We start from the raw sequence: 26,998 nt of genomic DNA on the forward strand, positions 1-26,998 counted from the left end.
CTTTTTGTGGATGACACTAAGATCTGCAACAGAGTGGACACGCCGGAAGGAGTGGAGAAAATGAGACAGGATTTAAGAAAGCTGGAAGAGTGGTCGAAGATATGGCAGCTTGAGATTCAATGCCAAGAAGTACAGAGTCATGCATATGGGGTGTGGAAATCCAAAAGAACTGTATTCGATGGGGGGTGAAGAGCTGATGTGCACGGAGCAGGAGAGAAACCTTGGGGTGATAGTGTCTAACGATCTGAAGTCGGCGAAACAATGTGACAAGGCGATAGCTAAAGCCAGAAGAATGCTCGGCTGCATAGAGAGAGGAATATCAAGTAAGAAAAGGGAAGTGATTATCCCCTTGTACAGGTCCTTGGTGAGACCTCACCTGGAGTACTGTGCTCAGTTCTGGAGACCGTTTCTCCAAAGGGACAGAGAAAGGATGGAGGCGGTCCAGAGAAGGGCGACCAAAAAGGTGGATGGTCTTCATCGAATGACTTATGAGGAGAGATTGACGAATCTAAATATGTACACCCTGGAGGAAAGGAGGGGCAGGGTTGATATGATACAGACTTTCAGATACTTGAAAGGTTTTAATGATCCAAAGACGACAAACCTTTTCCGTTGGAAAAAAAATCAGCAGAACCAGGCATCACGATTTGAAGCTCCAGGGAAGAAGACTCAGAACCAATGTCAGGAAGTATTTCTACAAGGAGAGGGTGGTGGATGCCTGGAACACCCTTCCGGAGGAAGTGGTGAAGACCAAAACTGTGAAGGATTTCAAAGGGGTGTGGGATAAACACTGTGGATCCATAAAGTCTAGAGGATGTGAATGAAGAGAAGAGGCATGGGGGTGGATTGCGGGAATAACAGCTAATACCTGGAGAGAAATACCCTTATTCAATAAACATTCACACAGTTAATGCAACTCCAACATTGCTCTATGCTTCAACGGCAAGAGGAAATGTGGAAAAAAAGGATTTGCATTCACAAAAAAGCGGGGGAGTAGCTTGCTTGTTGCGGCGGTTACTACCCCAAACCAAGTAAGCCTGATAATTCACTTTCAATGCATATCCAGCGCAACTCACTGCTTCAACGGCAGTGGGGAATGAAGAAAAGAGGATTTATATTCAGACAACAACCAACAAGGACTAAATTGCATAGGCTGGGTAAACAAATAAGCATGGGAGTAGCTTGCTTATTGCGGCGGCTACTACCCCTAACCAATTAAGCTAGATACTTCACTTAGATGCAGCTCAAGCATTGCTCTCTACATCAATGGTGGGGGTGGAAGGTAACTAGAACCAAAAAGCTACTAATAAGGGCCAAGAGTAATAGATAAGTATGAGTTAAAAAAAACAAGTGTGAAAGCTTGCTGGGCAGACTGGATGGGCCGTCATTTTTAAGTTTCTATGTTTCATTTCTATAGAATGGTGAGCCTGATTTCAGTGCCATGTAAAATCTTGGAAACTGTTGTAAAGAATAAAATTACAAAATATTTAGATAGACATGATTTGATGGGATACAGCCAACATGGATTTACCCAAGAGAAGTCTTGCCTCACATATCTCCTACATTTTTTTTGAAGGGGTGAATAAATACGTGGACAAAGATGAACTGGTAGATGTGGTGTATTTGGATTTTCAGAAGGCATTCGACAAAGTCCCACGTGAGAGGCTTCTAAGAAAACTAAAAACTCATAGGATTGAAGGCGATGTCCTTTTGTGGACTGCAAGCTGGTTAAGACAGGAAACAGAGAGTAGGATTAAATGGTCAATTTTCACAGTGGAAAAATGTAAACAGTGGAGTGCCTTGGGAATTCGTACTTGGACTGGTGCTTTTTAATATATTTATAAATGATCTAGAAAGGGGTACGATGAGTGAAGTGATCAAATTTGCGGATGACACAAAAATTATGCAGAGTAATTAAATCTCAAACAGATTGGAGATAAATTACAGGAGGACCTTGCGAGACTGGAAGACTAGGCATCCAAATAGCAGATGAAATTTAATGTGCACAAGTGCAAGGTGATGCATATAGGGAAAAATAACCCATGCTGAAATTACACAATGTTAGGTTCTATCTTAGGAGTTATCACCCAGGAAAGAGTTCTAGGTGTCATAGTGGACATTGAAATTGTCAGCTCAGTGTGCTATGGCGATCAAACAAGCAAACAGAATGTTAGGAATTATTAGGAATGGAATGGCAAATAAAACTATGGCGATCAAAAAAGCAAACAGAATGTTAGGAATTATTAGGAACGGAATGGCAAATAAAACTATGGATGTCATAATGCCTCTGTATTACTCCATGGTAAGACCGCATCTTGAATACTGTGTGCAATTTGAATACTGTGTGCAATTTATTCTGGTTACCGCATCTCAAAAAAAGATATAGTTGCACTGGAGAAAGTGCAGAGAAGGGCGACCAAAATCATCAGGGACATGGAACAGCTGCCCTATGAGGAAAGGCTAAAGAAGTTAGGGCTGTTCAGTTTGGAGAAGAGACGATTGAGGAGGTATATGATAGAAGTCTACAAAATCATGAAAGGACTTGAACAAGTTAATGTAAATCGGTTATTTACTCTCTCAAATAATAGAAAGACCAGAGGGGCACTCCATAAAGTTATCAAGTAGCTCATTTAAAACAAATAGAAGAAAATTCTTTTTCACTCAGCGCATAGTTAAGCTCTGGAATTCATTGCCAGAGGATGTGGTTTCAGTAGTTGGTGTAACTGGGTTTAAAAAAGGTTTAGATAAGTTCACAGATGAAAAATCCATACACTGCTATTAATTAATTAGCAATAGTAGCTTGAGATTTATTTAATGTTTGGGTACTTGCCAGGTACTTGTGACTTGGATTGGCCACTGTTGGAAACAGGATACTGGGCTTGATGGACCCTTGGTCTGACCCAGTATGACATATCTTACGTTCTGGTGCCAGGGGCTCAGGCTTTGCCAGGCTGTAGTATCTGAGAGTCGGGGACTATGGCTCAGTGAATCTTAACATAGTAAGTCCAGCTGTGCACAATATGGTGATGGTAAAATATCTCTAAAAAAAAGTTAGGTTGTTAGTAAAAATCTGGCACTGTCAGTAAAAATCATTTTCATGAGTTGGCAACTGCCTGTGATCCACAGTCCAAGTTCTCTCTGAGACTGCATTAAGACAGATGCCTACAAAAAGGGGAGGAAGTCTGCCAGCAATATTGGATAATGTAGTTCCTGAAACTATTTTTTTAACCCACCCTAACTCAACTCTAAGTCTGCCAAGTTCTCTCTTTAACCCAGGAGGCTGAGCACTGATGGGGCAACGCCAAAGTGCATGAGTTCTGCAGCCCTGCCCTATTGCTCTGCACCATTCCCTCGTATCTATTGCAAGTCGGCTACCTCAAAAGCAGCAGAAGTGGCTGCAAGGAGCAAGCACTTGAGGCGCTCCTGTTCCTAGTTAGGGATCAGTCTATAAAGCATCAGGAAGCAGGGAGGCGCAGGAGAGAGGGAAGGTGAAATCACAATTTATTTACAGAAGGAGACGGAAGATCTATGCTAAATTCTACGAGATTTAGCTATTAAAAGCAGTTAGAAAGCAGTTCAATTCCCTCACAGAAAATGGGAAACAAAGCAAGTCCAGACTGGCTCTTAATGTAAATGAAATATAACCAGCTCAGTCCAACTGCCAAGGCTTCCAAATGAGATGTGCATAAGAAAAGTCATCTACAACCCAGTCTCTCTTCTCTTCTTAGAAAGTTTTATAAAACCGGGAAATCAGAGTTTACTTCCAGAAGCAGACAGAGCAAAGAAATGTAGCTTAATTAAAAAAAACAAAACAACCAGAAGCTAGAGCTCGGATCCTTTCACAGAAAGCAGGGAACAAAGTGGTGCCTGTGAAAACCAAAACTGCACTGGATGGTACCAAGAAATGTGTTTTCCATAATGGTATAACTCACCAGGCCTTCCAGTCCACACACAGTGCACAGAGACTAATGTGAGTTCAGGGGCTACTAACACTCTGGAAAAAGTATATTTTCACAATTCTGTTTATTTCAAGAACTTTTACATAAGGGTCAGCATAAGAAAATTGGTTCTTACCTGCTAATTTTCACTCCTGTAGTACCAACAGATCAGTCCAGACTCCTGGGTTTATTCATCCCTGCCAGCAGATGGAGACAGAGAAAAGCCTCGCTGACACTGCTTGATAAGCCCTGGTGCCACCTGCAGTAGTTCAGTATTAATCTGTACCCAAGCTGAAAACGTGCAAAAAACTGAATAAAAACTTGCAAAAAACTTGTAAAAAAATTCGGTAAGTTATGAACAAACCAAGAACAGAAGTATGCTGAAAGGATTATAGCTGAGCGGAAGACTCACCCCCCTCCAACCCAGGTGGGTTCTGGACTGATCCATTGGTACTACAGGAATGAAAATTAGCAGGTTAAGAACCAATTTTCTTTTCCCTGTACGTACTCGGATCAGTCCAGACTCCTGGGATGTACCAAAGCTTCCTAGAGAGGGTGGGAACTGGAGAGTCCCACTCGCAAAACACCTTCAAGCAAAAGACTGGGAATCAGAAATTCCCAAATCCAAACAGTAAGTCCTTGCAAAAGTATGCAGCGATTTCCAAGTTGCCGCCCTTCAAATCTCCTGTGGAGACACAACTGAGCCTCCGCCCATGAAGCCACCTGAGCCCGAGTCGAGTGGGCCCACAAAGCCTCAGGGACTTGACGGCCCTTGAGAATATACGCCGACCCAATAGCCTCCTTAAGCCACCTGGCAATAGTTGCTTTGGAGGCATGGGTACCCTTCTTTGATCTGCTCCATAAAACAAAAAGATGATCAGACCTCCTGAAATCATTAGTAACCTTGAGATAGTGAACCAAGGCCCTGCGGACATCCAACAGCTTAAGTGTAGCTGTGTTTAAAAAAGGATTGGATAAGTTCTTGGAGGAGAAGTCCATTACCTGATATTAATTAAGTTGACTTAGAAAATAGCCAATGCTCTTACTAGCAACAGTAGCATGAGACAGACTGGGTACTTACCAGGTTCTTATGGCCTGGATTGGCCACTGTTGGAAACAGGATGCTGGGCTTGATGGACCCTTGGTCTTATGTTCTCCCGAGCATGCTGCACAGAATCATCCAACTCTGTAAACGCTGGGAGCTCGATAGTCTGATTAACATGAAAGGCAGAGACCACCTTTGGGACAAAGGAAGGAACCGTACGCAACGTGACTCCAGAATCAGATATTTGAAGGAACGGGTCCCTGCATGACAAGGCCTGCAATTCAGAAATTCTCCTGGCCACCAAGAACACAACCTTGAGAGTCAAATTCTTAAGGGTCGCTCTCCGAATTGGCTCAAATGGAGCATCACACAATACTCGCAGAACTAGATTAAGGTTCCAGGGAGGACAGACCTTCTGCACCGGAGGACGCAAATTCTTACTCCCCGCAGAAACCTCTGTACATCCAGATGAGAACCCTCAATCTTCCCTTGCAAGCAGGCGAGAGCCGCTACCTGCACCTGAAGAGAATTAAAAGCAAGGCTTTTAGCTAAACCCTCTTGTAGGAAAGACAAGACGTGAGAAATCAAGGCACGAACCGCCTGTATCCCTCGGTCGGTAGACCAAGCCTCAAACACTTTCCAAACACAAACATAAGAGAAGGAAGTAGACTGCCGCCTAGCCTGAAAAAGCGTAGTGATCACCGGCTATGGATATCCTCTCAGCCTCAAGCGACGCCTCTCAAACGCCAAGCCGCTAGACAAAAGTGATCTGCCTGGTCGGAAAATACGGGACCCTGACGGAGCCGCAGTGGACCGTCCACAGCTAGATTGATGACATCTGCGAACCACGGTTGACGTGGCCACTCCGGAGCTACTAGGATCACCTTCCTGGGGTGTTTCTCTATGCGGCACAACACCTTGCCCACTAGAGGCCATGGAGGAAAAACAAAGCAAGATCCCCCGAGGCCAAGACACTACCACAGCGTTGACCCCCTCGGCCCCGTACTCCCTCCTGTGGCTGAAAAACCGAAGAGCTTTCGCATTGAGCCGAGTTGCCATCAAATCGATGTGAGGACAACCCCACATCTTCCGGATGAGCCACATTGCGGAATCCGCCAATTTCCACTTGCCTGGATCTAAGCTCTGATGACTGAGAAAATCAGCCTGGACGTTGTCGACGCCCGCGATATGAGTCGCAGCTAACTGAACCAAGTACAGTTCCGACCCAGAGAAACAGCTCCTGAGCTTCCAGGGCCATCCCCTGGCTCTTTGTGCTGCCCTGATGATTGATGTAAGCTACCTTCGTCGCATTGTCCAACAGAACCCTGACCGATCGACCCTGAACGAGGGGGAGGAAGGCTCAAAGTGCCAGCCGCACCACCCTGGTCTCCAACCGATTGATAGTCCACGAGGCTTCTACTGCCGACCAAGTGCCCTGGGCCGACTGCCGCTCGCAGACCGCCCCCCAACCAGAGAGACTGGCATCGGTAGTGAGAAGCACCCAATCCGGGTGGGGGGGGGGGGGGGAGGAGTCGCCCCAGAGCCTTACCACTCAGCCGCCTGTCGTCTTCTTCTTTTATTTTTTTTTTAAACTTTAACAAAAAATAGCAGGGAAGTTCCTCTCCTAGAGCTGAAAGGAGTTGTCCAGCTCAGATCAGCCACTAAGCAATAAGGAGAGAAACCCCTGAAGAAGAAAAAAGGGCTGAAAGCCGCAAGACTGGCCTCGTGAGGGGAGGGATCTGGACCACCAGATTTACACCCTAATGAACAATTTGGACCTCAGCTGGTCCACCTCAACCTAAGGGAACCAGCCCCCTGAGAGGAAGGCTCACCCGAAAAAGGAAAAGGCTAGAAAAAAAGAGTAAAAGAACAACTACAGGTTTATGCACCAGCCATCTGCTGGAGACAGAGAAATACTGAACTACTGCAGGTGGCACCAGGGCTTATCAAGCAGTGTCAGCGAGGCTTTTCTCTGTCTCCATCTACTGGCAGGGATGAATAAACCCAGGAGTCTGGACTGATCCGTTTACTTACAGGGAACTGGCCCTCTGAAAGGATCTGCTCTTAAATGGCTTCGTCACTCGCGCCTGCAATCTCTGCTGCTGTGTTCCCAGGAGCAGAAGCCTTATGACGTCAGATGAAAACAGCAAACCATGGAGGGTCAAAAGCCTCTTTCCCCCATGCAATAAAGAAAGGGCAAGGCCAGCGGAAATAGGACATCACATACTATACATAGCTCCATACAGGCCTCCGTTTGGAAGGTTCATTTGCTTCCAAAAAGCCTGAAATCTAGTGGACGGAAGAACCTGACCAACAGCAGCAGTGCCCTCTTCCTCAGAGCAGAAGAGGGGATGAGCCTTACTACAGTAAAAGTCCATAGGTGCTGAGGAGGCATTTGTGCAATACTCCTGCCATTTTAGTGAATGGTTTAATCTCCAACTGCGCATGCAGAAAATCTCTGGCAGTCTCCCCATATCTAGTGGGCTCCAAGTCTCCCCCTATTTACCGTACCCAATTCCCAGTTCCAGCCACTGAATTTTAATCAGGTTTAACCCCACATACAATGGTCTACACTCCTTTTCTAACATAGCAAGGATGTCCTGCACCCAGGAAGTTTGACGTTTGCCGCTTCAACAGAGAGCTACACCCTCTGCACGTTACACAGTGCTTCGAAAGCACGCGCAGCAAACAAAACTGCCCATTCGCTATGCAGTTCTACTTTTCACGGTAAAGTCCTTTACACAGCTCCTCTGCAGTATTGCTGAACCCTCAGTAACAATGCCGCAAATAGCTCCCGCTGCCGGCATCCAATTGGTTCATGTTGGTTATGAGGTCATGAATGACATCACGAATGCAGCGTGGAACAATCAGATTCTATTGACTACAAGTAACCCAGGACTCTGCTGACTCTGTTCCTCCCAGGACGTCGCTTTAACGTATTTCTCAGCTAATGACTGGGCAGGACTTCCTGATCCCGCAGCCGCACAAGGAAAACACGAGCGCAGAATTACTGTGCCACCCACCTGATGAGACCACAGGTCTCCTGCCTTGCAGACCCAATAATCTGGAGGAAGAGAATATAAACAGAGCAAGAAGACCAGTGGAGAACTGCACATCAAACTCTGTGAACAAACAAGAAGAAAGAAGGTGTAAAATATACAAGTCAGGAGAGGTCACTCACACACACTCTCATTTTGCTGGGAGGGTTGTTTTACAGTACTTACCTTTCCCAGATGTTAAAACCGAAGATGTAATTAAGATAAGAAATCCCTGATCATTTAAAGATCTGATGATTGCCTAAAAACAAAAGGAAAAGACAGTGGAAGAAAATCTAATTGCTTCAAGGCATGGTTTTTGCACTGGATGGGAGCGTTTTAAAGAGGCATTTTAGGCAATACAGTCAAATAAATAAACCTCTTCTCCCCCTAACCTTCTTAGTTGCTGCTGAATGGGACCCCTGTTTGCTCTTATTTATGTATTTACAACAATTCTATTCTGCATTTTTCAGTGACCTAATACAAAGCAGATTACAAGATTAATAAGAATGTAACACACTATAGCAAAAGCTGAGCATGGCTGCTGCAGAGATCTGGGGCCACTGTCTGCCAGGTTTCATCGAGCAGCACATTCACTTCCTGTTTCTTCCAGCGCTCAGTGTAATGAATGGACGCATAAGCACCAGGACCTCTGCCCTCCAGTGCCTGGTGAGCTGGGGGTCTGGGCAAGGCTGCAGCAGAGGCCGTTCTGTGTGTTCCTTGTACCGGATGAATTGTTCAATTACTGAGTCGTTTTGATATGATGAATGTGAAGAAGCTACAGTGGCCTGCCGAAGTAAGCCAGTTGATAAGAGTTATCTGGATTATCGGAAGGCATTTGGTAAAGTTCCCGATGACAGATTCCTGAGGGAATTAAAAAGTATGGGACAGGAGGCCATGTCCCATTGTGGATTTGTCACTGGTAAAGGATAGGAAACAAACACTAAGACTAAAGAGTCAGTTTTCCCATTGAAGAAAAGTCATTAAGAAGTTGCCATACTGAGTCAGGCCAAGGGTCCATCAAGCCCAGCATCCTGTTTCCAACAGTGACCAATCCAGATTACAAGTATCTGGCAAGTACCCAAACATTAAATAGAACCCATGCCACCGATGCCAGTAATAGCAGTGACTATTCCCTAACAACATGATTAATAGCAGTTTGTAGACTTCTCCTCCAGGAATTTATCCAAACCTTTTTTAAACCCAGCTACACTAACTGCACTAACCACATCCTCTGGCAACAAATTCCAGAGCTTAATTGTGCGTTGAGTGAAAAAGAATTTTCTGATTTGTTTTAAATGTGCTACTTGCTAACTTCATGGAGTGCCCACTAGTCCTATTATCTGAAAGAGTAAATAACAGATTCACATTTACCCATTCTAGACCTCTCATGATTTTATACACTATCATATCCCCCCTCAGCCGTCTGATACTTCACTTTCAATGCACATCCAGCATAGCTCTCTGCTTCAATGGCAGGGGGGAATGAAGAAAAGTGGATCTATATACAGACAACAACCAACAAGGGCTGAATTACATAGTCTGAGTAAACAAATAAGCATGGGTGTAGCTTGCTTATTGCGGCGGTTACTACCCCTAATTATTTATTTATTTTATTTTAAATCTTTTCTATACCGTCACAATGGTTTACATCAAGGCACATAAAATTAATGACACTGTGATTTGCACATTTACAAGAGTGCCATAAGGTTCAGTAACATAGTTAGTGATCAATAGTGTTAAATGTAATTAATCATGTCCATGTCTCTATCTCGGTTTTTATTACAGAATTAACTTTAAAATTGTGACTTGTCCTTTAAAGACTACACACTTAGTGAATACAGCAGTGTGTGTGGATGTTTTTATTGATCGTGCTTTGCCTGTCCCTGGTTTCTATTCTCCCTTCTCTTTCTGAAAAGCTTGTTTAAAGAGCCAGGTTTTTAAACCTTTTCTAAAGGTTTTGCTGTCTTTTGTAGTCTTAAATTTAGGGGCATGGAGTTCCATAGTATGGGTCCTACCAGTGATAATGCTCTCTCTCGTACCTGTGTTAGTCTTGCAGTTTTGACTGATGGAATGGTTAGGAGTGCTTTGTTTGCTGACCTTAGGTTTCTGTTAGGGATGTGTACACGTAGGGCTGTATTTAACCAGTCTGCATGTTCGTTATGTATTAACTTATGTATGGTGCACAGTGTTTTGTATTGAATTCTTTGTTCAATGGGAAGCCAGTGTAGTTCAGCCAGTGTTTCGGTGATGTGATCTCTTTTACTTTTGCCAGTTAAGACTCTTGCGGCTGAGTTTTGCAGAACCTGCAATGGTCTTAGTGAGGTGTATGGAAGACCTAGTAGAAGTGCATTACAATAATCAGTGCTTGCAAATATTAATGCTTGTAGTACCGATCGAAAGTTGGCCGTTGTCAGAAGTGGTTTAAGTCTCCTGAGGACCATGAGTTTAGCATATCCTTCTCTTACTTTTAGAGATATGTGTTGTTTTAAGCTTAATTCGGGGTCAATTATTACTCCTAGATTCCATACTTTTTCTGCAAGTTTTATTTGTTGATTGCTTTTTAGTGTGATTGGACTATGTTTGATTTCCGTATTTTTTCTCTCTAAATGTAAGAATTCTGTCTTCTCTATATTAATTACTAATTCCATTTGGTTTAGTAGCTGTTTGATGATATCTAGATACATGTTGGCTAAGTTTAATGTTTTCTCAATTGTGTCGTCAATGGGTAAAATTAATTGGATATCATCAGCGTATATATAGTGTGTGATTCCCAGACCAGTTAGCAGGTGGCATAGTGGTAGTAAGTATATGTTGAAAAGTGTTGCGGAGAGGGCAGATCCTTGGGGTACTCCCGTTTGAAGGTTTATTTTGTTTTGATATAGCGTCTTTAATTTATACCTGAAAATATCTGTCATTGAGATATGATCTGAACCACTTGATAGTTTTGTTGTTTAGGCCTATTTCTTCTAGTCTATTTAAGAGTATGTCATGATTTACCGTGTCAAATGCTGCTGACAGGTCAAGCATCACTAGAATGTAATGTTTACCGTTATCAAATCCCCTCACGATGTTGTCTGTAAGTGCAAGCAGAAGTGTCTCTGTGCTACAGTATTTTCGAAAGCCATGTTGTGATGGATAAAGGATGTTATTGTTATCTAGGTGTTCTGCTAGTTGCTTTTGTATAGTTTTTTCTATTAACTTTGCGATTAAGGGTAGGTTTGATACTGGTCTGTAGTTACTCAGGTTCAGTGGGTCACTGTTTTTCTTTTTTAAAATAGGTTTTATGATAGCTCCTTTTAGTGCGTCAGGCATGGATCCTTCCTCTAGGGATAGATTAACGATCTTTGCCAGTGTTGGTGATACAGTGTTCGCTACTTTTTTTATGTCTGCAGTTGTAATTGTGTCAAGTGCATGGGGTGCAGGATTACGTTTTTTTAGCATAGTTTCAATTTCCATTTCTGATACTTCATTGAATGTTGACCATTGCATAACATCTCTTTCCTTCATTTTAATTACTTGTTTTGCTGTATTTGGGATTTTTGTTTTTAGATTTTTGATTTTATCGCTAAAAAACATTGCAACCTCGTTGCATCTATTTTCTGGAAGGTCTTGTGGAGATTCAGAACTGTCATTGGTGAGGTTTCTTACTATGGAAAATAATGTTCTTGGGTTGTTTGCATGTTTTTCTATTTTGAAGCTATAGAACTGTTTCTTCGTGTTGAGAATTAATTGTTTATAATATGCTAAGTGTTTTCTGTATTTTGTTAGGTTTTCGTTAGTTTTATTTTTTTTCCATTCTTTTTCTTTTTTCCTTAAGCTAGATATTTCCTTAAGCTAGATATTTCACTTGATGCAGTTCCAACATTGCTCTCTACATTAATGGCAGGGGTGGAAGGGAAATAGAACCAAAAGGTTACTAAGGGCCAAGAGTAACAGATAAGTATGAGAGAGAAAAAAAAAGCACGAAAGCTTGCTGGGCAGACTGGATGGGCCGTTTGGTCTTCTTCTGCTGTCATTTCTATGTTTCTTCTCCAAACTGAAAAGCCCTAACCTCTTTAGCCTTTTCTCATAGGAGAGCCGTTCCATATCCTTTATCATTTTGATTGCCCTTCTCTGTACCTTCGCCAGTGTAACTATATCTTTTTTGAGATGTGGCGACCAGAACTGCAGAGGCATTATGACATCCTCCACTTTATTTACCATTTCTTTCCTAATAATCCCTAACATTGTTTGCTTTTTTGACTGCTGCAGCACACTAAGCTGACGATTTTAAAGTATTATCCACTATGACACCTAGATCTCTTTCCTGGGTGGTAGCTCCTAATATGGAACCTAACATTGTGTAACTACAGCATGGGTTATTTTTCCCTATATGCATCACCTTACACCTGCTTATATTAAATTTCATCTGCCCTTTGGACACCCAATTTTCCAATTTCACAAGCTCCTCCTACAATTTATCACAATATGCATGTGATTTAACTACTCTAAAAAAGTTAGTGTCATCTGCAGATTTGATCACCTCACTCGTATCCCTTTCCAGATCATTTATAAATATATTGAAAAGCACCGATCCAAGTACAGATCACTGAGGCACTCCACTGTTTACCCTTTTCCACTGAGAAAATTGACCATTTAATCCTACTCTGTTTCCTGTCTTTTAACCAGTTTGTAATCCATGAAAGGACATTGCCTCCTATCCCATGACTTTTTAGTTTCCTTAGAATCCTCACATGAGGGACTTTGTCAAATGCCTTCTGAAAATCCAAATACACCACATCTATTGGTTCACCTTTATCCACATTTTATTAGCCCCTTCAGTAGTGGAGTGCCCAAAGAATCTGTACTGGGACCAGTGCTTAGCATATTTAGTAACAATATGGAAAAGGGAGCAATGAGTGAGGTGATCAAATTTACACAACACGAAAAGACTGAGGATATGCTGGAAGATCGTGCAAGGCTGGGAGAGTGGTCATCTAAATGGAAGATTACATTTAATGTGGACCAAGACAAAGTCATGCACATAGGACAAAATTATCCTAATACTATGTACACAATGCCGGACTCCACATTAGGAGCTGCTACTTAGGAAAAATGACCTGTCATTGGGGTCTATGCAGTAAGGCAAGGGCTGAGGAACCTGACCGATGCATCGTCCTTGAGGGCCATACACCGGTCAGATTTTCAGGACATCCCCAATGAATATGCATTAGATATTCATAGATTTGCATGCACTGCCTACAATGTATCTTCTGAATATTCGTTATATTTTGAAAACTTGACTTATTTTGCCTTCAAAACCAGAGGTTCTCCACCCCTGCACAGATTAGGATGTGCACATTAAACCAGGATCAGAGGACATTAGCATGCACCTGCATATAAATGATTTATCACAGTATGCAAACTAGCTTTAACAGGCACATGGTAATAGTGTGGTATACTCTCCTCCTACTATTACTTACAATGGGCCTGCTAAAGATCAACACCTTCCTCAAACCAGATGTTAACCTTTTAGCGCAAATGTACACCTCAAAATTCCCTGTGCTAGCTAGCCCAAAACGAAAGGACCAGTTAACATGGGGGACTTCATAACCCCCCCCCCCCACCCCACTCAGCCAATCATGTGCATCCTCCTCCAAGCACACCCCTATAAAGCACACACATTGTGCTACCCTCTCAATCCAGCATTTCAGACACCATCCAACCACAGCGATGCAGTCCCTGCACTATCAAACAACTCAAGTCCCCCCAAAGGCATTCTAATACCCACCCCTCCACACCAAAGACCCCATTTCTGGCTTATTCTCCTCCCCCACCTAAGACCCCAACCCCAGAAACATACTGAACAATCCCATCCAACCACTACAGAATATAGTCTTATTTTTCCAGAGAGAGTCCCATCTTTAAGGGCAGTCTAGAATAGCCCTCCTGATGATACTGCTGCGCTCCACCAAATGTGGCACTTTACTATTATCATGGGGGCTGGAGGGGGTGGTGAGGAAATCAGGGTCCTGAGTGAGGAGAAATCAAAATCTTGGAAGGCGACAGGATGCCTTCAGGGGGGAATAAAAATTCTTGGCGAGGAGGTATCCGTGATGCCTTCAGTGGAAGGATTGGTGGGGAGGAGGGGATTGGAGTCTTGAAGGGAGATGGGGTATCTTTGGGGGTAGGGGAAGTCAGGAGTCTTGGAATGTGATGGATGCCTTTAGAGGGATCAGGGTCACCATTTCCCCTACGCTGTGCACACGCGCACAGGTCAAGAACCCCTGCGCGCACGGCAAACACAGTGTGCACAAGAAATCCCGATATTTGCATTATACTGGCTTGTAGCGCACACATTTGAACTCAACTTATAAAAAGTTGCACAAAAGAAAATTTTGTGCACATAGCATTTCAAACATTTGATGGAACATTGACCATGGTCTTGGCGGGGGTGCCAGGATGACAGAATTGGGTTCAGAGAGTATAGAGACTTCACCAGCATGTTAGGGGACCAATCTGGGTCAGGGTGCCGGCCTTGAAAGGACATGCCTCAATGTATGTGCAGGTGGTGGGCTGTGTGCAAGGGGAAGGAACATGCTTGACTAGGGGATGAAATGCCCCCATACCAACTGGTCCTTTTGCTTTGGACCAATGGAGAAATTACTTACCTGATAATTTCGTTTTCCTTAGTGTAGACAGATGGACTCAGGACCAATGGGTATAGTGTACTCCTGATAACAGATGGGAGACGGAGTCAGTCGGTGTTTACTGAAGAGGATGTTGGGGAGGTACCCGTAATGGAGAAGGTTTTCATGGGTAATGATTCAGATGGACTGAATCAAATCACGGTGAACCTAGAAGATGTGGTAGGCCTGATTGACAAACTGAAGAGTAGTAAATCACCTGGACCGGATGGTATACACCCCAGAGTTCTGAAGGAACTAAAAAATGAAATTTCAGACCTATTAGTAAAAATTTGTAACCTATCATTAAAATCATCCATTATACCTGAAGACTGGAGGATAGCAAATGTAACCCCAATATTTAAAAAGGGCTCCAGGGGCGATCCGGGAAACTACAGACCGGTTAGCCTGACTTCAGTGCCAGGAAAAATAGTGGAAAGTGTTCTAAACATCAAAATCACAGAACATATAGAAAGACATAGTTTAATGGAACAAAGTCAGCATGGCTTTACCCAGGGCAAGTCTTGCCTCACAAATCTGCTTCACTTTTTTGAAGGAGTTAATAAACATGTGGATAAAGGTGAACCGGTAGATATAGTATACTTGGATTTTCAGAAGGCGTTTGACAAAGTTCCTCATGAGAGGCTTCTAGGAAAAGTAAAAAGTCATGGGATAGGTGGCGATGTCCTTTCGTGGATTGCAAACTGGCTAAAAGACAGGAAACAGAGAGTAGGATTAAATGGGCAATTTTCTCAGTGGAAGGGAGTGGACAGTGGAGTGCCTCAGGGATCTGTATTGGGACCCTTACTGTTCAATATATTTATAAATGATCTGGAAAGAAATACGACGAGTGAGATAATCAAATTTGCAGATGACACAAAATTGTTCAGAGTAGTTAAATCACAAGCAGATTGTGATAAATTGCAGGAAGACCTTGTGAGACTGGAAAATTGGGCATCCAAATGGCAGATGAAATTTAATGTGGATAAGTGCAAGGTGATGCATATAGGGAAAAATAACCCATGCTATAATTACACGATGTTGGGTTCCATATTAGGTGCTACAACCCAAGAAAGAGATCTAGGTGTCATAGTGGATAACACATTGAAATCGTCGGTTCAGTGTGCTGCGGCAGTCAAAAAAGCAAACAGAATGTTGGGAATTATTAGAAAAGGAATGATGAATAAAACGGAAAATGTCATAATGCCTCTGTATCGCTCCATGGTGAGACCGCACCTTGAATACTGTGTACAATTCTGGTCGCCGCATCTCAAAAAAGATATAATTGCGTTGGAGAAGGTACAGAGAAGGTCTACCAAAATGATAAGGGGAATGGAACAACTCCCCTATGAGGAAAGACTAAAGAGGTTAGGACTTTTCAGCTTGGAGAAGAGACGACTGAGGGGGGATATGATAGAGGTGTTTAAAATCATGAGAGGTCTAGAACGGGTAGATGTGAATCGGTTATTTACTCTTTCGGATAGTAGAAAGACTAGGGGACACTCCATGAAGTTAGCATGGGGCACATTTAAAACTAATCGGAGAAAGTTCTTTTTTACTCAACGCACAATTAAACTCTGGAATTTGTTGCCAGAGAATGTGGTTCGTGCAGTTAGTATAGCTGTGTTTAAAAAAGGATTGGATAAGTTCTTGGAGGAGAAGTCCATTACCTGCTATTAAGTTCACTTAGAGAATAGCCACTGCCATTAGCAATGGTTACATGGAATAGACTTAGTTTTTGGGTACTTGCCAGGTTCTTAAGGCCTGGATTGGCCACTGTTGGAAACAGGATGCTGGGCTTGATGGACCCTTGGTCTGACCCAGTATGGCATTTTCTTATGTTCTTATGTTCAAGCTGACGTCAGCCTACATATACCCGTGCAGGAAGCTTAGCTCTTCAGTATTCTCCTCGAAAAGCAATTGTGGATATATGTGTGTTTTAATAACTTGATTAACTTGGTTAACTTGATTAATTAGGACTGGTTAAACTGATTTCCAATTGGAGACTGCCAGTGCACTCAACCAAGAAATGCCGACACCCAGTAACTATGGGTGTCTTGAACTAGTGGTAATACCTGGCTTACCTGTTCTTGTCTTGTTCTCGGGGATTGTCACCGAGTTTTCTGGATTTCGGGGCAGCCATGGGTGGGATGCTGAGTCCATCTGTCTACACTAAGGAAAACGAAATTATCAGGTAAGTAATTTCTCCATTTCCTAGCGTGTAGCAGGTAGACTCATGACCAATGGGATGTACAAAAGCTACTCCCGAACCGGGTGGAAGGCTGCCCATGGCCCACTTAGTACTGCCCTTGCAAAGGTTGTGTCCTCCCGGGCCTGGACATCCAGGTGGTAGAACCTGGAGAAGGTATGTATGGAGGATCACGTCACTGCCAGACAGATCTTGGCAGGCGACAGCATCTTGGTTTCTGCCCAGGACACTGCCTGAGCCCTTGTAGAATGGGCCTTGCCTTGTAGAGGTGGAGGCTTCCCTGCCTCTACGTAGGCTGACTTGATTACTCCTTTGATCCAGAGGGCTATGATTGCCCGCAAGGCCGCTTCCCCTTGTTTCTTCCAGCTGTGAAGAATGAATAGGTGGTCCGTCTTTCGAACAGATTCTGATCTTTCCAGGTATCGGATAAGGAGTCTGCCGATGTTTAGATGGCGAAGACGGCGTGATTCTTCCGAGTCCTTATGTTTGTCTGGAGATGGTAGCGATATGGTTTGGTTTAGATGAAATTGAGAAACCACCTTCGGAAGAAAAGAGGGGACTGTGCGTAGTTGTATGGATCCTGGTGTGAACCTGAGGAATGGTTCTCGACAGGATAGGGCTTGAAGCTCGGAGTTGCGATGGGCTAAACATATTGCCACTAGGAATGCAGTCTAAGGTCAGTAGCCGTAGTGACAGACTGCAAGTAGGTCTGAAGGAAGCTCCCGCTAGGAAGTCTAGTACTAGATTGAGATTCCATAGGGGCCCCGGCCACTGTGGTCGGATTTGTTTGACCCCTCTCAGGAAGCAGGAAACATCTGGATCGGTTGATAGACTGGTGCCATCCACTTTGGCTCTGAAGCAGGCCAGCGCGGCCACCTGAACCTTGAGGGAGTTGAGGCACAACCCCTTCTTCAAGCCATCCTGCAGAAATTCCAAGATTATGGGGATTTTGACCATCAGCGGAAGGATCTCGCGGTCCTCACACCAGGCTTAGAATAGTCTCCATATTCATATGTAAGCTAGCGACGTGGAGAATTTGTGTGCTCGGAGCAAGGTGTCAATCACTGCCCTCGAGTATCCGCTCTTCTTCAGGCGAGTCCTCTCAATGGCCAGACCGTAAGAGAGAATCTAGTTGGGTCTTCGTGGAGGATCGGTCCTTGCTGGAGAAGGGCCCTGTGTGGAGGTAGGCACAGAGGGTTCCCCGCATGAAGTCTTCACATGTCTGTGCTCCATGGCCTTCTTGGCCAGTCCGGGGCCACTAGAAGTACTAGCCCCCTGTGGTGTTCTATCTTGCGGATGATCCCGCCCAGTAGTGGCCATGGGGGAAAGGCGTACTATTGCAGGACTTCCTGCGGCCAGGTCTGGACGAGGGCGTCGATTCCCTGGGATTGCGAGTCTTGTCTGCGGCTGGAGAACTTGGGAACGGGCATTGGACCGGGTTGCCAGGAGATCCATGGCTGGAGTTCCCCAGCAGTTTACTATCAACTGGAAGGCTGTGGTCGATTGCGTCCATTCCCCTGGGTCTAGACTCTCTCTATTGAGGCAGTCCACAGTGACTTTGTCTTTTCCCGCGATGTGGGCAGCTGAGATCCCTTGCAGGTTTGCTTCCACCCACGCCATTAGAGGATCTATTTCCAGGGACACCTGTTGGCTTCTGGTTCCTCCCTGGCAGTTGATGTAGGCAACTGTTGTGGCGTTGTCCGACATGACAGAAATTTGCCCTGGAGTCTGTGACTGAATTGCAGGCAGGCAAGTCTGACTGCTCGAGCTTCCAGTCGGTTTATGTTCCATCTCGACTCTTCCTTGTCCCATTGCCCCTGGGCCGTCAGTTCCTGATAGTGGGCTCCCCACCCTTGCAGGCTCGCATCCGTGGTGAGCATGATCCAGGTCGGTGGGGACAGTCTTACTCCCTTGCTCAGATGGTCTTTCTGAAGCCACCACTGGAGCTGGGTCCGAACTTCTGCCGGTACCTAGAGGCGAATGGAGTAGTTCTGGGACATCGGGTTCCATCGTGACAGTAGGGAACTTTGTAGTGGGCGCATGTGGGCCCTTGCCCATGGAATGACTTCTAGGGTTGATGTCATGAGACAGAGGACTTGGAGGTAGTCCCATACCTTGGGGCGAGCATGGTTCAACAGTTTTCGCAACTGGTCCATGAGTTTCCTTCTCCTTGTAGGGGGAAGAACGACCTTGTCTTGTTTGGTGTCAAACTGGACTCCCAGGTACTCTAGTGAATGGGAGGGCTGCAGGCAGCTCTTGGCTGTGTTGACGACCCACCCGAGAATTCTGCAGTAGATTCTTGACTCTGGTGGTAGCCTGGTATCTTTCCTCTGGAGATTTTGCCCTGATCAGCCAATCGTCCAGATACGGATGTACGAGGATTCCTTCTTTCCTCAGTGTCACCGCCACTACCACCATGATTTTGGTGAACGCCCGAGGGGTGGTAGCTAGTTAAAAGGGTAGCACCCAGAACTGGTAATGATGGTCCAGTATCGCAAAGCGTAGGAAGCGCTGATGGTCGTGGTGGACCGGGATGTGGAGATAGGCTTCAGATAGATCCAGTGAAGTCAGGAATTCTTCTGGTTGTACTGCCCTTATGACTGAGCCTAGGTTTTCCATGCGGAAGTGCGGTACCCTCAGGTAGCGGTTGAGGGTCTTGAGATCCAGGATGGGCCTGAACGTTCCCCTCCTTCTTGGGGATGATAAAATAGATGGAATAGTGACCAGTATTTAGTTGGTGCTTGGGCACCGGTATTATCGCCTTTAGGCTGAGTAGTTTTGTCAGTGTGGTTTCCACTGCCGTCCTCTTGGAGAGGGAGTGGCACTGTGATCTCTCAAATTTGTCTGGAGGGATGCTGTGGAAGTCCAGATAGTATCCTTCTCAAATGATGGTTAGGACCCACTTGTCAGACATTATCTTGACCCATCTTTGGTAGAAGAGGGTAAAGTCTGCCCCCCATGACTTCTTCCTGTGGATAGGTCTCTTGATTCTCATTGTGAGGTGCGGCTGGGGCCTGTATCTGAGCCCGCTCCCCTCTTGTTGTCTCTGTTCCGAAAGGACTGGGCCCTGCCTGTGGAGCGAGGTGCTTGGTATGTGTTTTTGTATGGTCTAAAACGCTGGGCTCCTCTGCCCTTGGTTGTTCGGGGAGAGGGATGCTGGTTTCTTTTGTTCCTGTCCTCCGGTAACCGAGGTACTGGGGATTTGCCCCATTTGTTGGCTAGCTTCTCCAGTTTGCTTCCGAACAGGAGGGATCCTTTAAAAGGCATTCTTGTGAGCTTCGTCTTGGAAGTTGCGTCAGCTGACCAATTTCGGAGCCATAGTTGCCTTCTGGCTGCCACTACGGAGGAGACGCCCCTGGCTGAGTTGCGCACCAGGTCAGAGGTCGCATCCAAGAGGAAAGATATCACCAGTTCTAATATTTCAGTGGAGGTGGTTGCGTCCCTGGAGAGAAGCAAGTAGGCACGTGTCACAACGGCGCAGCAAGAAGCGATCTGCAGGGTCATTGCTGCAACATCAAATGACTGTTTAAGGATGGATTCCTGACGTCTGTCCTGGGGATCCTTGAGTGCAGCTCCTCCTTTGACTGGGATGGTGGTGTGCTTTGAGATAGCGCAGACCATGGCATCCACTTTTGGGAACCGTAGGAGTTCTTTGGTAGTGGGTTCCAGGGGGTATAGGGCTTCTAGTGCCCGTCCTCCTTTGAAGCTGGCCTCCGGGGCATTCCATTCCAGGTCGATCAGCTGTTGTATGGCCTGCAGCATTGGGAGTTAGCATGAGGCCTGACGGAGACCGACCAAAACTGGGTTCGTCTTTGGCTCCACTGTGGAATTTGCGCCTGGAATGGCCAGCGTCTTGAGCAGGGGTGGGCAAGTCCGGTCCTCGAGGACTGCAAACCAGTCGGGTTTTCAGGATACCCCTAATGAATATGCATGAAATAGATTTGCATACAACTGAAGCAGTGTGTATGCAGGTCTCTCTCATGCATATTCATTAAGGATATCCTGAAAACCCGACTGGTTTGCAGCCCTCGAGGACCAGAATTGCCCACCCCTGGAACTCTTGAGGGTCAGAGACACGAGATCTGGTAACTCGTCTTTGGAGAAGAATCGCATCATGGTTCGGTGTGGTTCCATCCCTGGAGGGATTTCCCCTTCCTCCAGGGAGTCAGACTCTTCCCCCGAGGTGTCTGTGTCCCCTAAGGGGAGACGTTTGCCTGGATGGGGCATGTCTCGGAAGGTCCGAGAAGTGCTTGGAAGGTCTTGCGCTTCTGGTGGAGACTGGGGCTGTGTCGCCGGAGGTACCGATTGCGCCTGGACAAAGGTTTGCAACCCTTTGAAGAATTCCACCCAGGAAAAGGTCCCTGGGCCTATATTGAATCCAGTGGAGGCCCCCGAGGTGCCCATCTGGGTAGGAGCCAAGTCGGAGATACAGAGGTCCGGGGTACTATCGTTAGTGGAGCCGGATCCCTCTACTGGCTGAGGGGGGCTTGCTTCGGTTCCATCTGAGTCTCTTCACACTGCAGACATAGGGCAGAGGCCACTTCGGGTTGCGCAGTTCTCAGGTTGCAGGGTGGGCAGAGGGCTTGTCCCTTGGCTTTCTTGGCCGGCGGTGCCATGATTTGTGCGCATGGAGTGGCTCATAACTCGTCTGTGCATGTAGGTGCGCATGCCGGGAGACTTAGTTGTGCGCCAATGATGTGCGTGCAGACCGCTATTTGTGCGCTTGGCGGGGATGTGTGCGCTTTGCACACAGGCACCAATGCGTGCACCGCTGTGTGCCCAGCACCGATGCGCGCGCCGCTGTGCGCACAAGTCGTTTATGCGCCTGGCTCACCGCTGTGCGCATGGCTCAGTTGTGTGGACAATAAGGCGATCAAGGGGGAGAAATGGCGCCGACGACCACACGAGCAAGATGGCGACCCCCCCCCCCCCGGAGGGTCTCCACGTGTGACGACCCTTGCATCAGATTGGGGTCTAGCCCGGACGGGGCTGCTCAACCCGATTTAACAGACGCCGGAAGGACGATCTGTGCGGCTAACCAAGCCTTGGAGACCGGAGACTAAAAGTTTTCTACCTTACCTTGTCTCGGCGCTTCCTGGTCTCGTGCCGGGCGGTCTCCGCTGCGGGGGGAGAGGGAAAATACCTTCACCGCCGCGCTCTGTATTGCACCCGTTGCCTCTCAGCCACTCTGGGGGCTAAGTCCACACCGGGAACCGGCTACCGGACCGAGGCTTACCTCTGAGGGATCTCGGAAATCACCTCAGGAATTCTCGACTGGGGGAGGGACCCTTAGGTATCACCGCAGGAGAGCGGGGCTCGTCTTGTAGAGGTAAGGTTTCTTTCTTCTTTGGTTTGGATTTTCTAACAATGTGCAAGTGTGTGTGTAGTGTCCCTTCTGCTTTGGAGATGGAGAAATATTGAAGAGCTAACTTCCTGCACGGGTATATGTAGGCTGACAGCTTGAAATCTGACTCAGTCTCCCATCTGCTATCAGGAGTACACTATATCCATTGGTCCTGAGTCCATCTGCTACACGCTAGGAAATTACCATAGCACTTGATCACTCAAGATAATAATTTGTTGTGTGCTTAGACCACTAAGTAGCATTCTAGCATGCAAGCTAAATTTTTAGCTCATACATGCAAAGAACCTTTTTCGTGCTCAGTATGCAAAGCAAATAGAACATTAGAACTTATTTGGAAAGGAACAGAGAATATCATAATGCCTTTCTACAGATCTATGATACAACCATACTGCGAGTATTGTGTGAAGTTCTGGTTTCCCCAATTAAAGAAAGATATAGCGGAAGTAGAAAACACAGAAAAATGGATGGAATGGTTTCCTTATGAAGAAAGGATAAACAGGTTGGGGCTCTTCTGCTTGGAGGAATGATGACAGAGGGGATATGAGCGGTGCATAAAATCAGGAGTGTTAGGGAACATTTCATTCTCTTTCAAATAGGACAAGGATTAAGGGACACTCCAAGAAAATAACTGCTAGTAGATTTAAAAAAAAAAAAAAAAAATGTTTAAGTTTTTTTTTTTTTTTTTTACTCAACACACAATTAAGCTGTGGAATTTGTTGCCAGAGGATGCAGTCAAGGCCAGTAATTTTGAGGTCCTTATTCAGACACAATCCAGAGAGCAAAGTTAGCCCGCTGCAGCCACACTATTGACTATAGCCAGCCAACTAACTATAGCCGGCTAACTTTAGCACAGCTCTTTGACTTGATCAGACTTAGCCAGATAAGTCATCTGGCTACCTGAATACTGGAGTTACCCAGTCAGATAATAACGCCTCCCAGCTACACCCCTGGACCACCCCTAACTTATCCGGCTAAATTCTAGCCATCTAACTTCTGAAAATAGCCGGGTAAGCCATTTAGATGGATAATGATTATGTTATCTGTCTAAATGACTTTTGAATATGAACTTCATAGTTGGGCTTAAAAACAGTTTGGACAGGTTTTTGGAAGACAGGTCCATTAACAAATATAAGCCAAGATAGGCTTGGGGAACGAAACTCTTACTTCAGGGAATTAACAGCAGGAAATGGATTGCCCCATTAGGATTTCTTGGGCATGGCTTCCAAGTGATGGGGATTGGCCACTGTCAGAGAAACACTGAACTGGAAACCCCAAGACAGACTCTGTAGGCAATGCAACATCGGAGAAACAGAAGCAGAAATGCATTTCCTCTGTGCTGTACAAAATAGAGAGAGATCAGAGATTTGCATTTTCCAAAGCTGACAGAGAATATTCAGACCTCCCACAGAGTGAGCAAGAAAAAAAACTTTGTGGGCTACATATTCAGTCACTGTCCAAATAGAGTTTATCCAACTAGCTGGATAAATGTATCCAGCTAACTTTGGAGGGATATTCAACAGTGCAGCCAGACAACTTTAGCCAGCTAACTTTAGGATAGCTCTTTGGTACAACCAGACTGCGATAAGTTATCTGTTAACACCCTTGATAAGTTAACACCCTTGATGAATATTGAATTGTGATGGATCATGACCTGAATTTGACTATGACCTTGTTCTTATGACATTATAGTTAACTTGTTGTTTGTTCCTATGCTTCTCTGCTCTCCTTATGGTTTTTTGTACCCCTTACCCTTCCCCTGTCACTTGTAATTTCCGTTGCTTTTGTTCCATGTAAGCCGAGGTGATGTTTCGACTAACATCGGTATAAAAGACTTTTAAATAAATAAATCAATCTGGCCAACTCTGAATATCGGAGTTAGATGGATAACTACTCAGCTAACATAACTCCTCCCCAAAATGCCCCCGGATTGCCTCTAAGTTATCCGGCTAGGTTTTAGCTGGATAATAAGATATCCAGATAAGTGCCCAAATATTCATTTAGCCGGATAATTAGTCATTGATCTAGCTAAATGCCTCTGAATATGGACCTCTGTATAATCCTGGGGAAGAGAGGAAAAACAGCTGCTATGGCAGCAAGATATGTGGTATACTGCTACCAGGCCAGGGACAATATGGACCAGCAGCAAAACCCGAGACTTGTCCCCGATGCTGTACTTTCTGTGACCTCTAATCTTCACTTGGCTTGTTACCATTTTGTAATTTTCTTCCCTTCCACTGCAATCGTTCTGTATATGACTTTGGCAACACATGTAAAATTGCCAGGCCAATAAAGTTATCTGAATCTTTGTCTGACTCTGCCCAGCACTTCTTATGCTCCTCACAAATACAACAGGCAAGAGAAGTTTCTGTTTCACTTTCACTGGTAAGCAGCTGAAAATGGAAATCAGGATCCGATGCAGCTGCTGGTGGAGTTTAGGGGGAATGTATATGGGAAAGAGCCAGCTGACTACACCTGGCCTAGCAGCGTCCCTGCAAAATGCCTGGAGTACTATGACAGTAAGTTGTGTTTGTTCTGGGGCAAATGACTCTGACCCTGCCTTTTCCACTCAGGGGATTCTGGTTTCTCTCTCGGGTCTGGGAGGAGATGCTGTCAATAGCAGCACATAACATGGATTAAACAGTCTGGGGGTGTAAGATAACAAGGGCACACTAAGGTGCATACTCAAAAATGATCCATCTAAATGGCACATTTGGCATATTAAGCCACTTATCTATCTAAATTCTAATTTAACTGGATAAAAAAAGGCGCATTCTTGGGAGGGATTGCGTTATGCAGCTAACTTACCCATATAGCGGGTTTATCCGGCTAGGTTAGCCGGGATAAGTTTAGACTAAAGGTATCCGGGCCATGTGTGGCCAGATAACTTAGCTACCAAAGATATCTGGGTAAGTAATGCTCCTGAAAACCAAAAAAAAAAAAACCAAAAACAAACCCAGTCGTGGGCCTCCCAGCCAGGATTCCTCCCCAACCTCTATACAGAGATATTAGTGCTGCTGGGCCCAGGCCTCCTACCCTTCTCCCCCTTCTTTCCCCCAGCACCACCCCCCACCACTCTGGTAATAATGCTGGAAGCGTACATTTACCTGGATATCTTTGAACGTATCTGGGTATCAGGTCACACAAAGCCGGATAACTTTAGGCCTAACCAACCATAATGAAACTATGACCAGATAGGGTTAAAGTTATCTGGCTATATGTAAGCAGATAGCTTTAAACAAAATATATTCACCAGGACTTTAGCTGGATAACTTGTCCACTAATCACTCTACTGAATAGGACCCCACTGTGTGTGCAATTCTCTATCTCAAAGATTTAGCAAAACTGGAGAAGGTGCAGGGAAAGGTAAACTAAATTAAAAATAAAAAACAAAGGGAAATGGACTATCAAGAAAGGAAAGCAGGTTAGCAGCTCTTCAGCTTGGAGAAGAGTCAACTGATAGAGGGGATATGAGAGGTTTCTAAAATCATGAGTGGGGAACAGTTATTTACCCTTTCAGGTAGTACTAGGATTAGGAGGCAACGCCATGGTAGTAGATTTAAAACAAATTTAAGAAAGTGTTGGGGTTTTTTTTTCAGTCAATGCACAGTTAAGCTGTGGAATTTCTTGCCGGAGGATGCAGTCAAGGCCTGTAATATAGCTTTGAAACAGTTTGGAGAAGTTTCTGTAAGAGAGGGCCATTAACAGCTATAAGCAGACAAGGCTTGGGGAATGCAGACTCTTAGTGCTGAGAGTTAACAGCAGGAAATGGATTGGCCCATTAGGTTCCCTTGGGCACGACTTCCAAGTGATCAGGATCGGCCACTGTGGGAGACAGGATGTTGGGCTCAATGGAGCGTTTGTCTGGCCCAGCTTAGCACTTATGTTCTTCACAAACACAGAAGGGAAGCTAAGTTTCTGTTTCGCTTTCATTGGTATGCAACTGAAAGTGAAAGTAAGCAGAGCAGCTCTCAGGCCAAGAGTTTGGAGAAAATTCTTTTCCACTCAATGCGCAATTAAGCTCTGGAATTTGTTGCCAGAGGATGTGGTTAGTGCAGCTGGGTTCGAAAAAGGTTTGGATAACGTCTTGGAGAAGTCCATTACCTGTTATTAATCAAGTTAACTTAGAAAATAGCCACCGCTATTACCGGCATCGGTAGCGTGGGATAGACTTAGTTTTTGGGTACTTGCCAGGTTCTTATGGCCTGGATTGGCCACTGTTGGAAACAGGATGCTGGGCTTGATGGACCCTTGGTCTGACCCAGCATGGCAGTTTCTTATGTTCAGCACTGGGAGAAACGATTCAGAAACACCTCTCCTCGTGGAGCTCAGCACCTTTTCTCTTTCCTCCAGTATTCGGACATCAGTTTCATCTTCCCAGTATTAAATCAATTGGCATTTCCAGTGAAACATACTATTTTAGCATCCCTATAACCTTCATTTTGATACCTTGTTAGAATCCTGCATAAAGAGTACCTGGAAATGTAAAGTCGCCTGATTTTTACCTCCAAGATCAATCACTAATACAGTAAGTTAGCCCAACATAAAAGTAAAACCTGCAGTTTGCCGGCTGCCCTCTCTCGCTACGTATGGGTTGCGTTACTTTTAAGCTGCACCTTTTCCATGCTGACCCTGCTAGCAGGAAACATGGCTCAACCTTGCAGCATTTGCTTTCTGCTCTGCTTTCACTCACTGATCTTCTTCACATGCAGGATCAGAGAATCTTTCATTAATGCAATTA

The 26,998-nt window shown here is 45.1% G+C and overlaps 1 protein-coding gene across 3 annotated transcripts in view; it reads right to left on the reverse strand.

Annotated features, from left to right (window-relative positions):
* The window catches only part of TASOR2 (transcription activation suppressor family member 2), a 236,780-nt gene that overhangs the window by 111,593 nt on the left and 98,189 nt on the right, over window positions 1-26,998 (reverse strand). For all 3 annotated transcript variants that reach the window (XM_029617192.1, XM_029617191.1, XM_029617193.1), the window contains 2 exons: window positions 8,208-8,280; window positions 8,007-8,105 (listed from right to left, as the gene is read on the reverse strand). In XM_029617192.1, coding sequence (XP_029473052.1) covers window positions 8,007-8,105; window positions 8,208-8,280 — 172 coding nt within the window. The remainder of the gene's footprint in view (window positions 1-8,006; window positions 8,106-8,207; window positions 8,281-26,998) is intronic.

Source organism: Rhinatrema bivittatum, chromosome 9 (assembly GCF_901001135.1).
Source record: "Rhinatrema bivittatum chromosome 9, aRhiBiv1.1, whole genome shotgun sequence".
Taxonomy (NCBI): Eukaryota; Metazoa; Chordata; class Amphibia; order Gymnophiona; family Rhinatrematidae; genus Rhinatrema; species Rhinatrema bivittatum.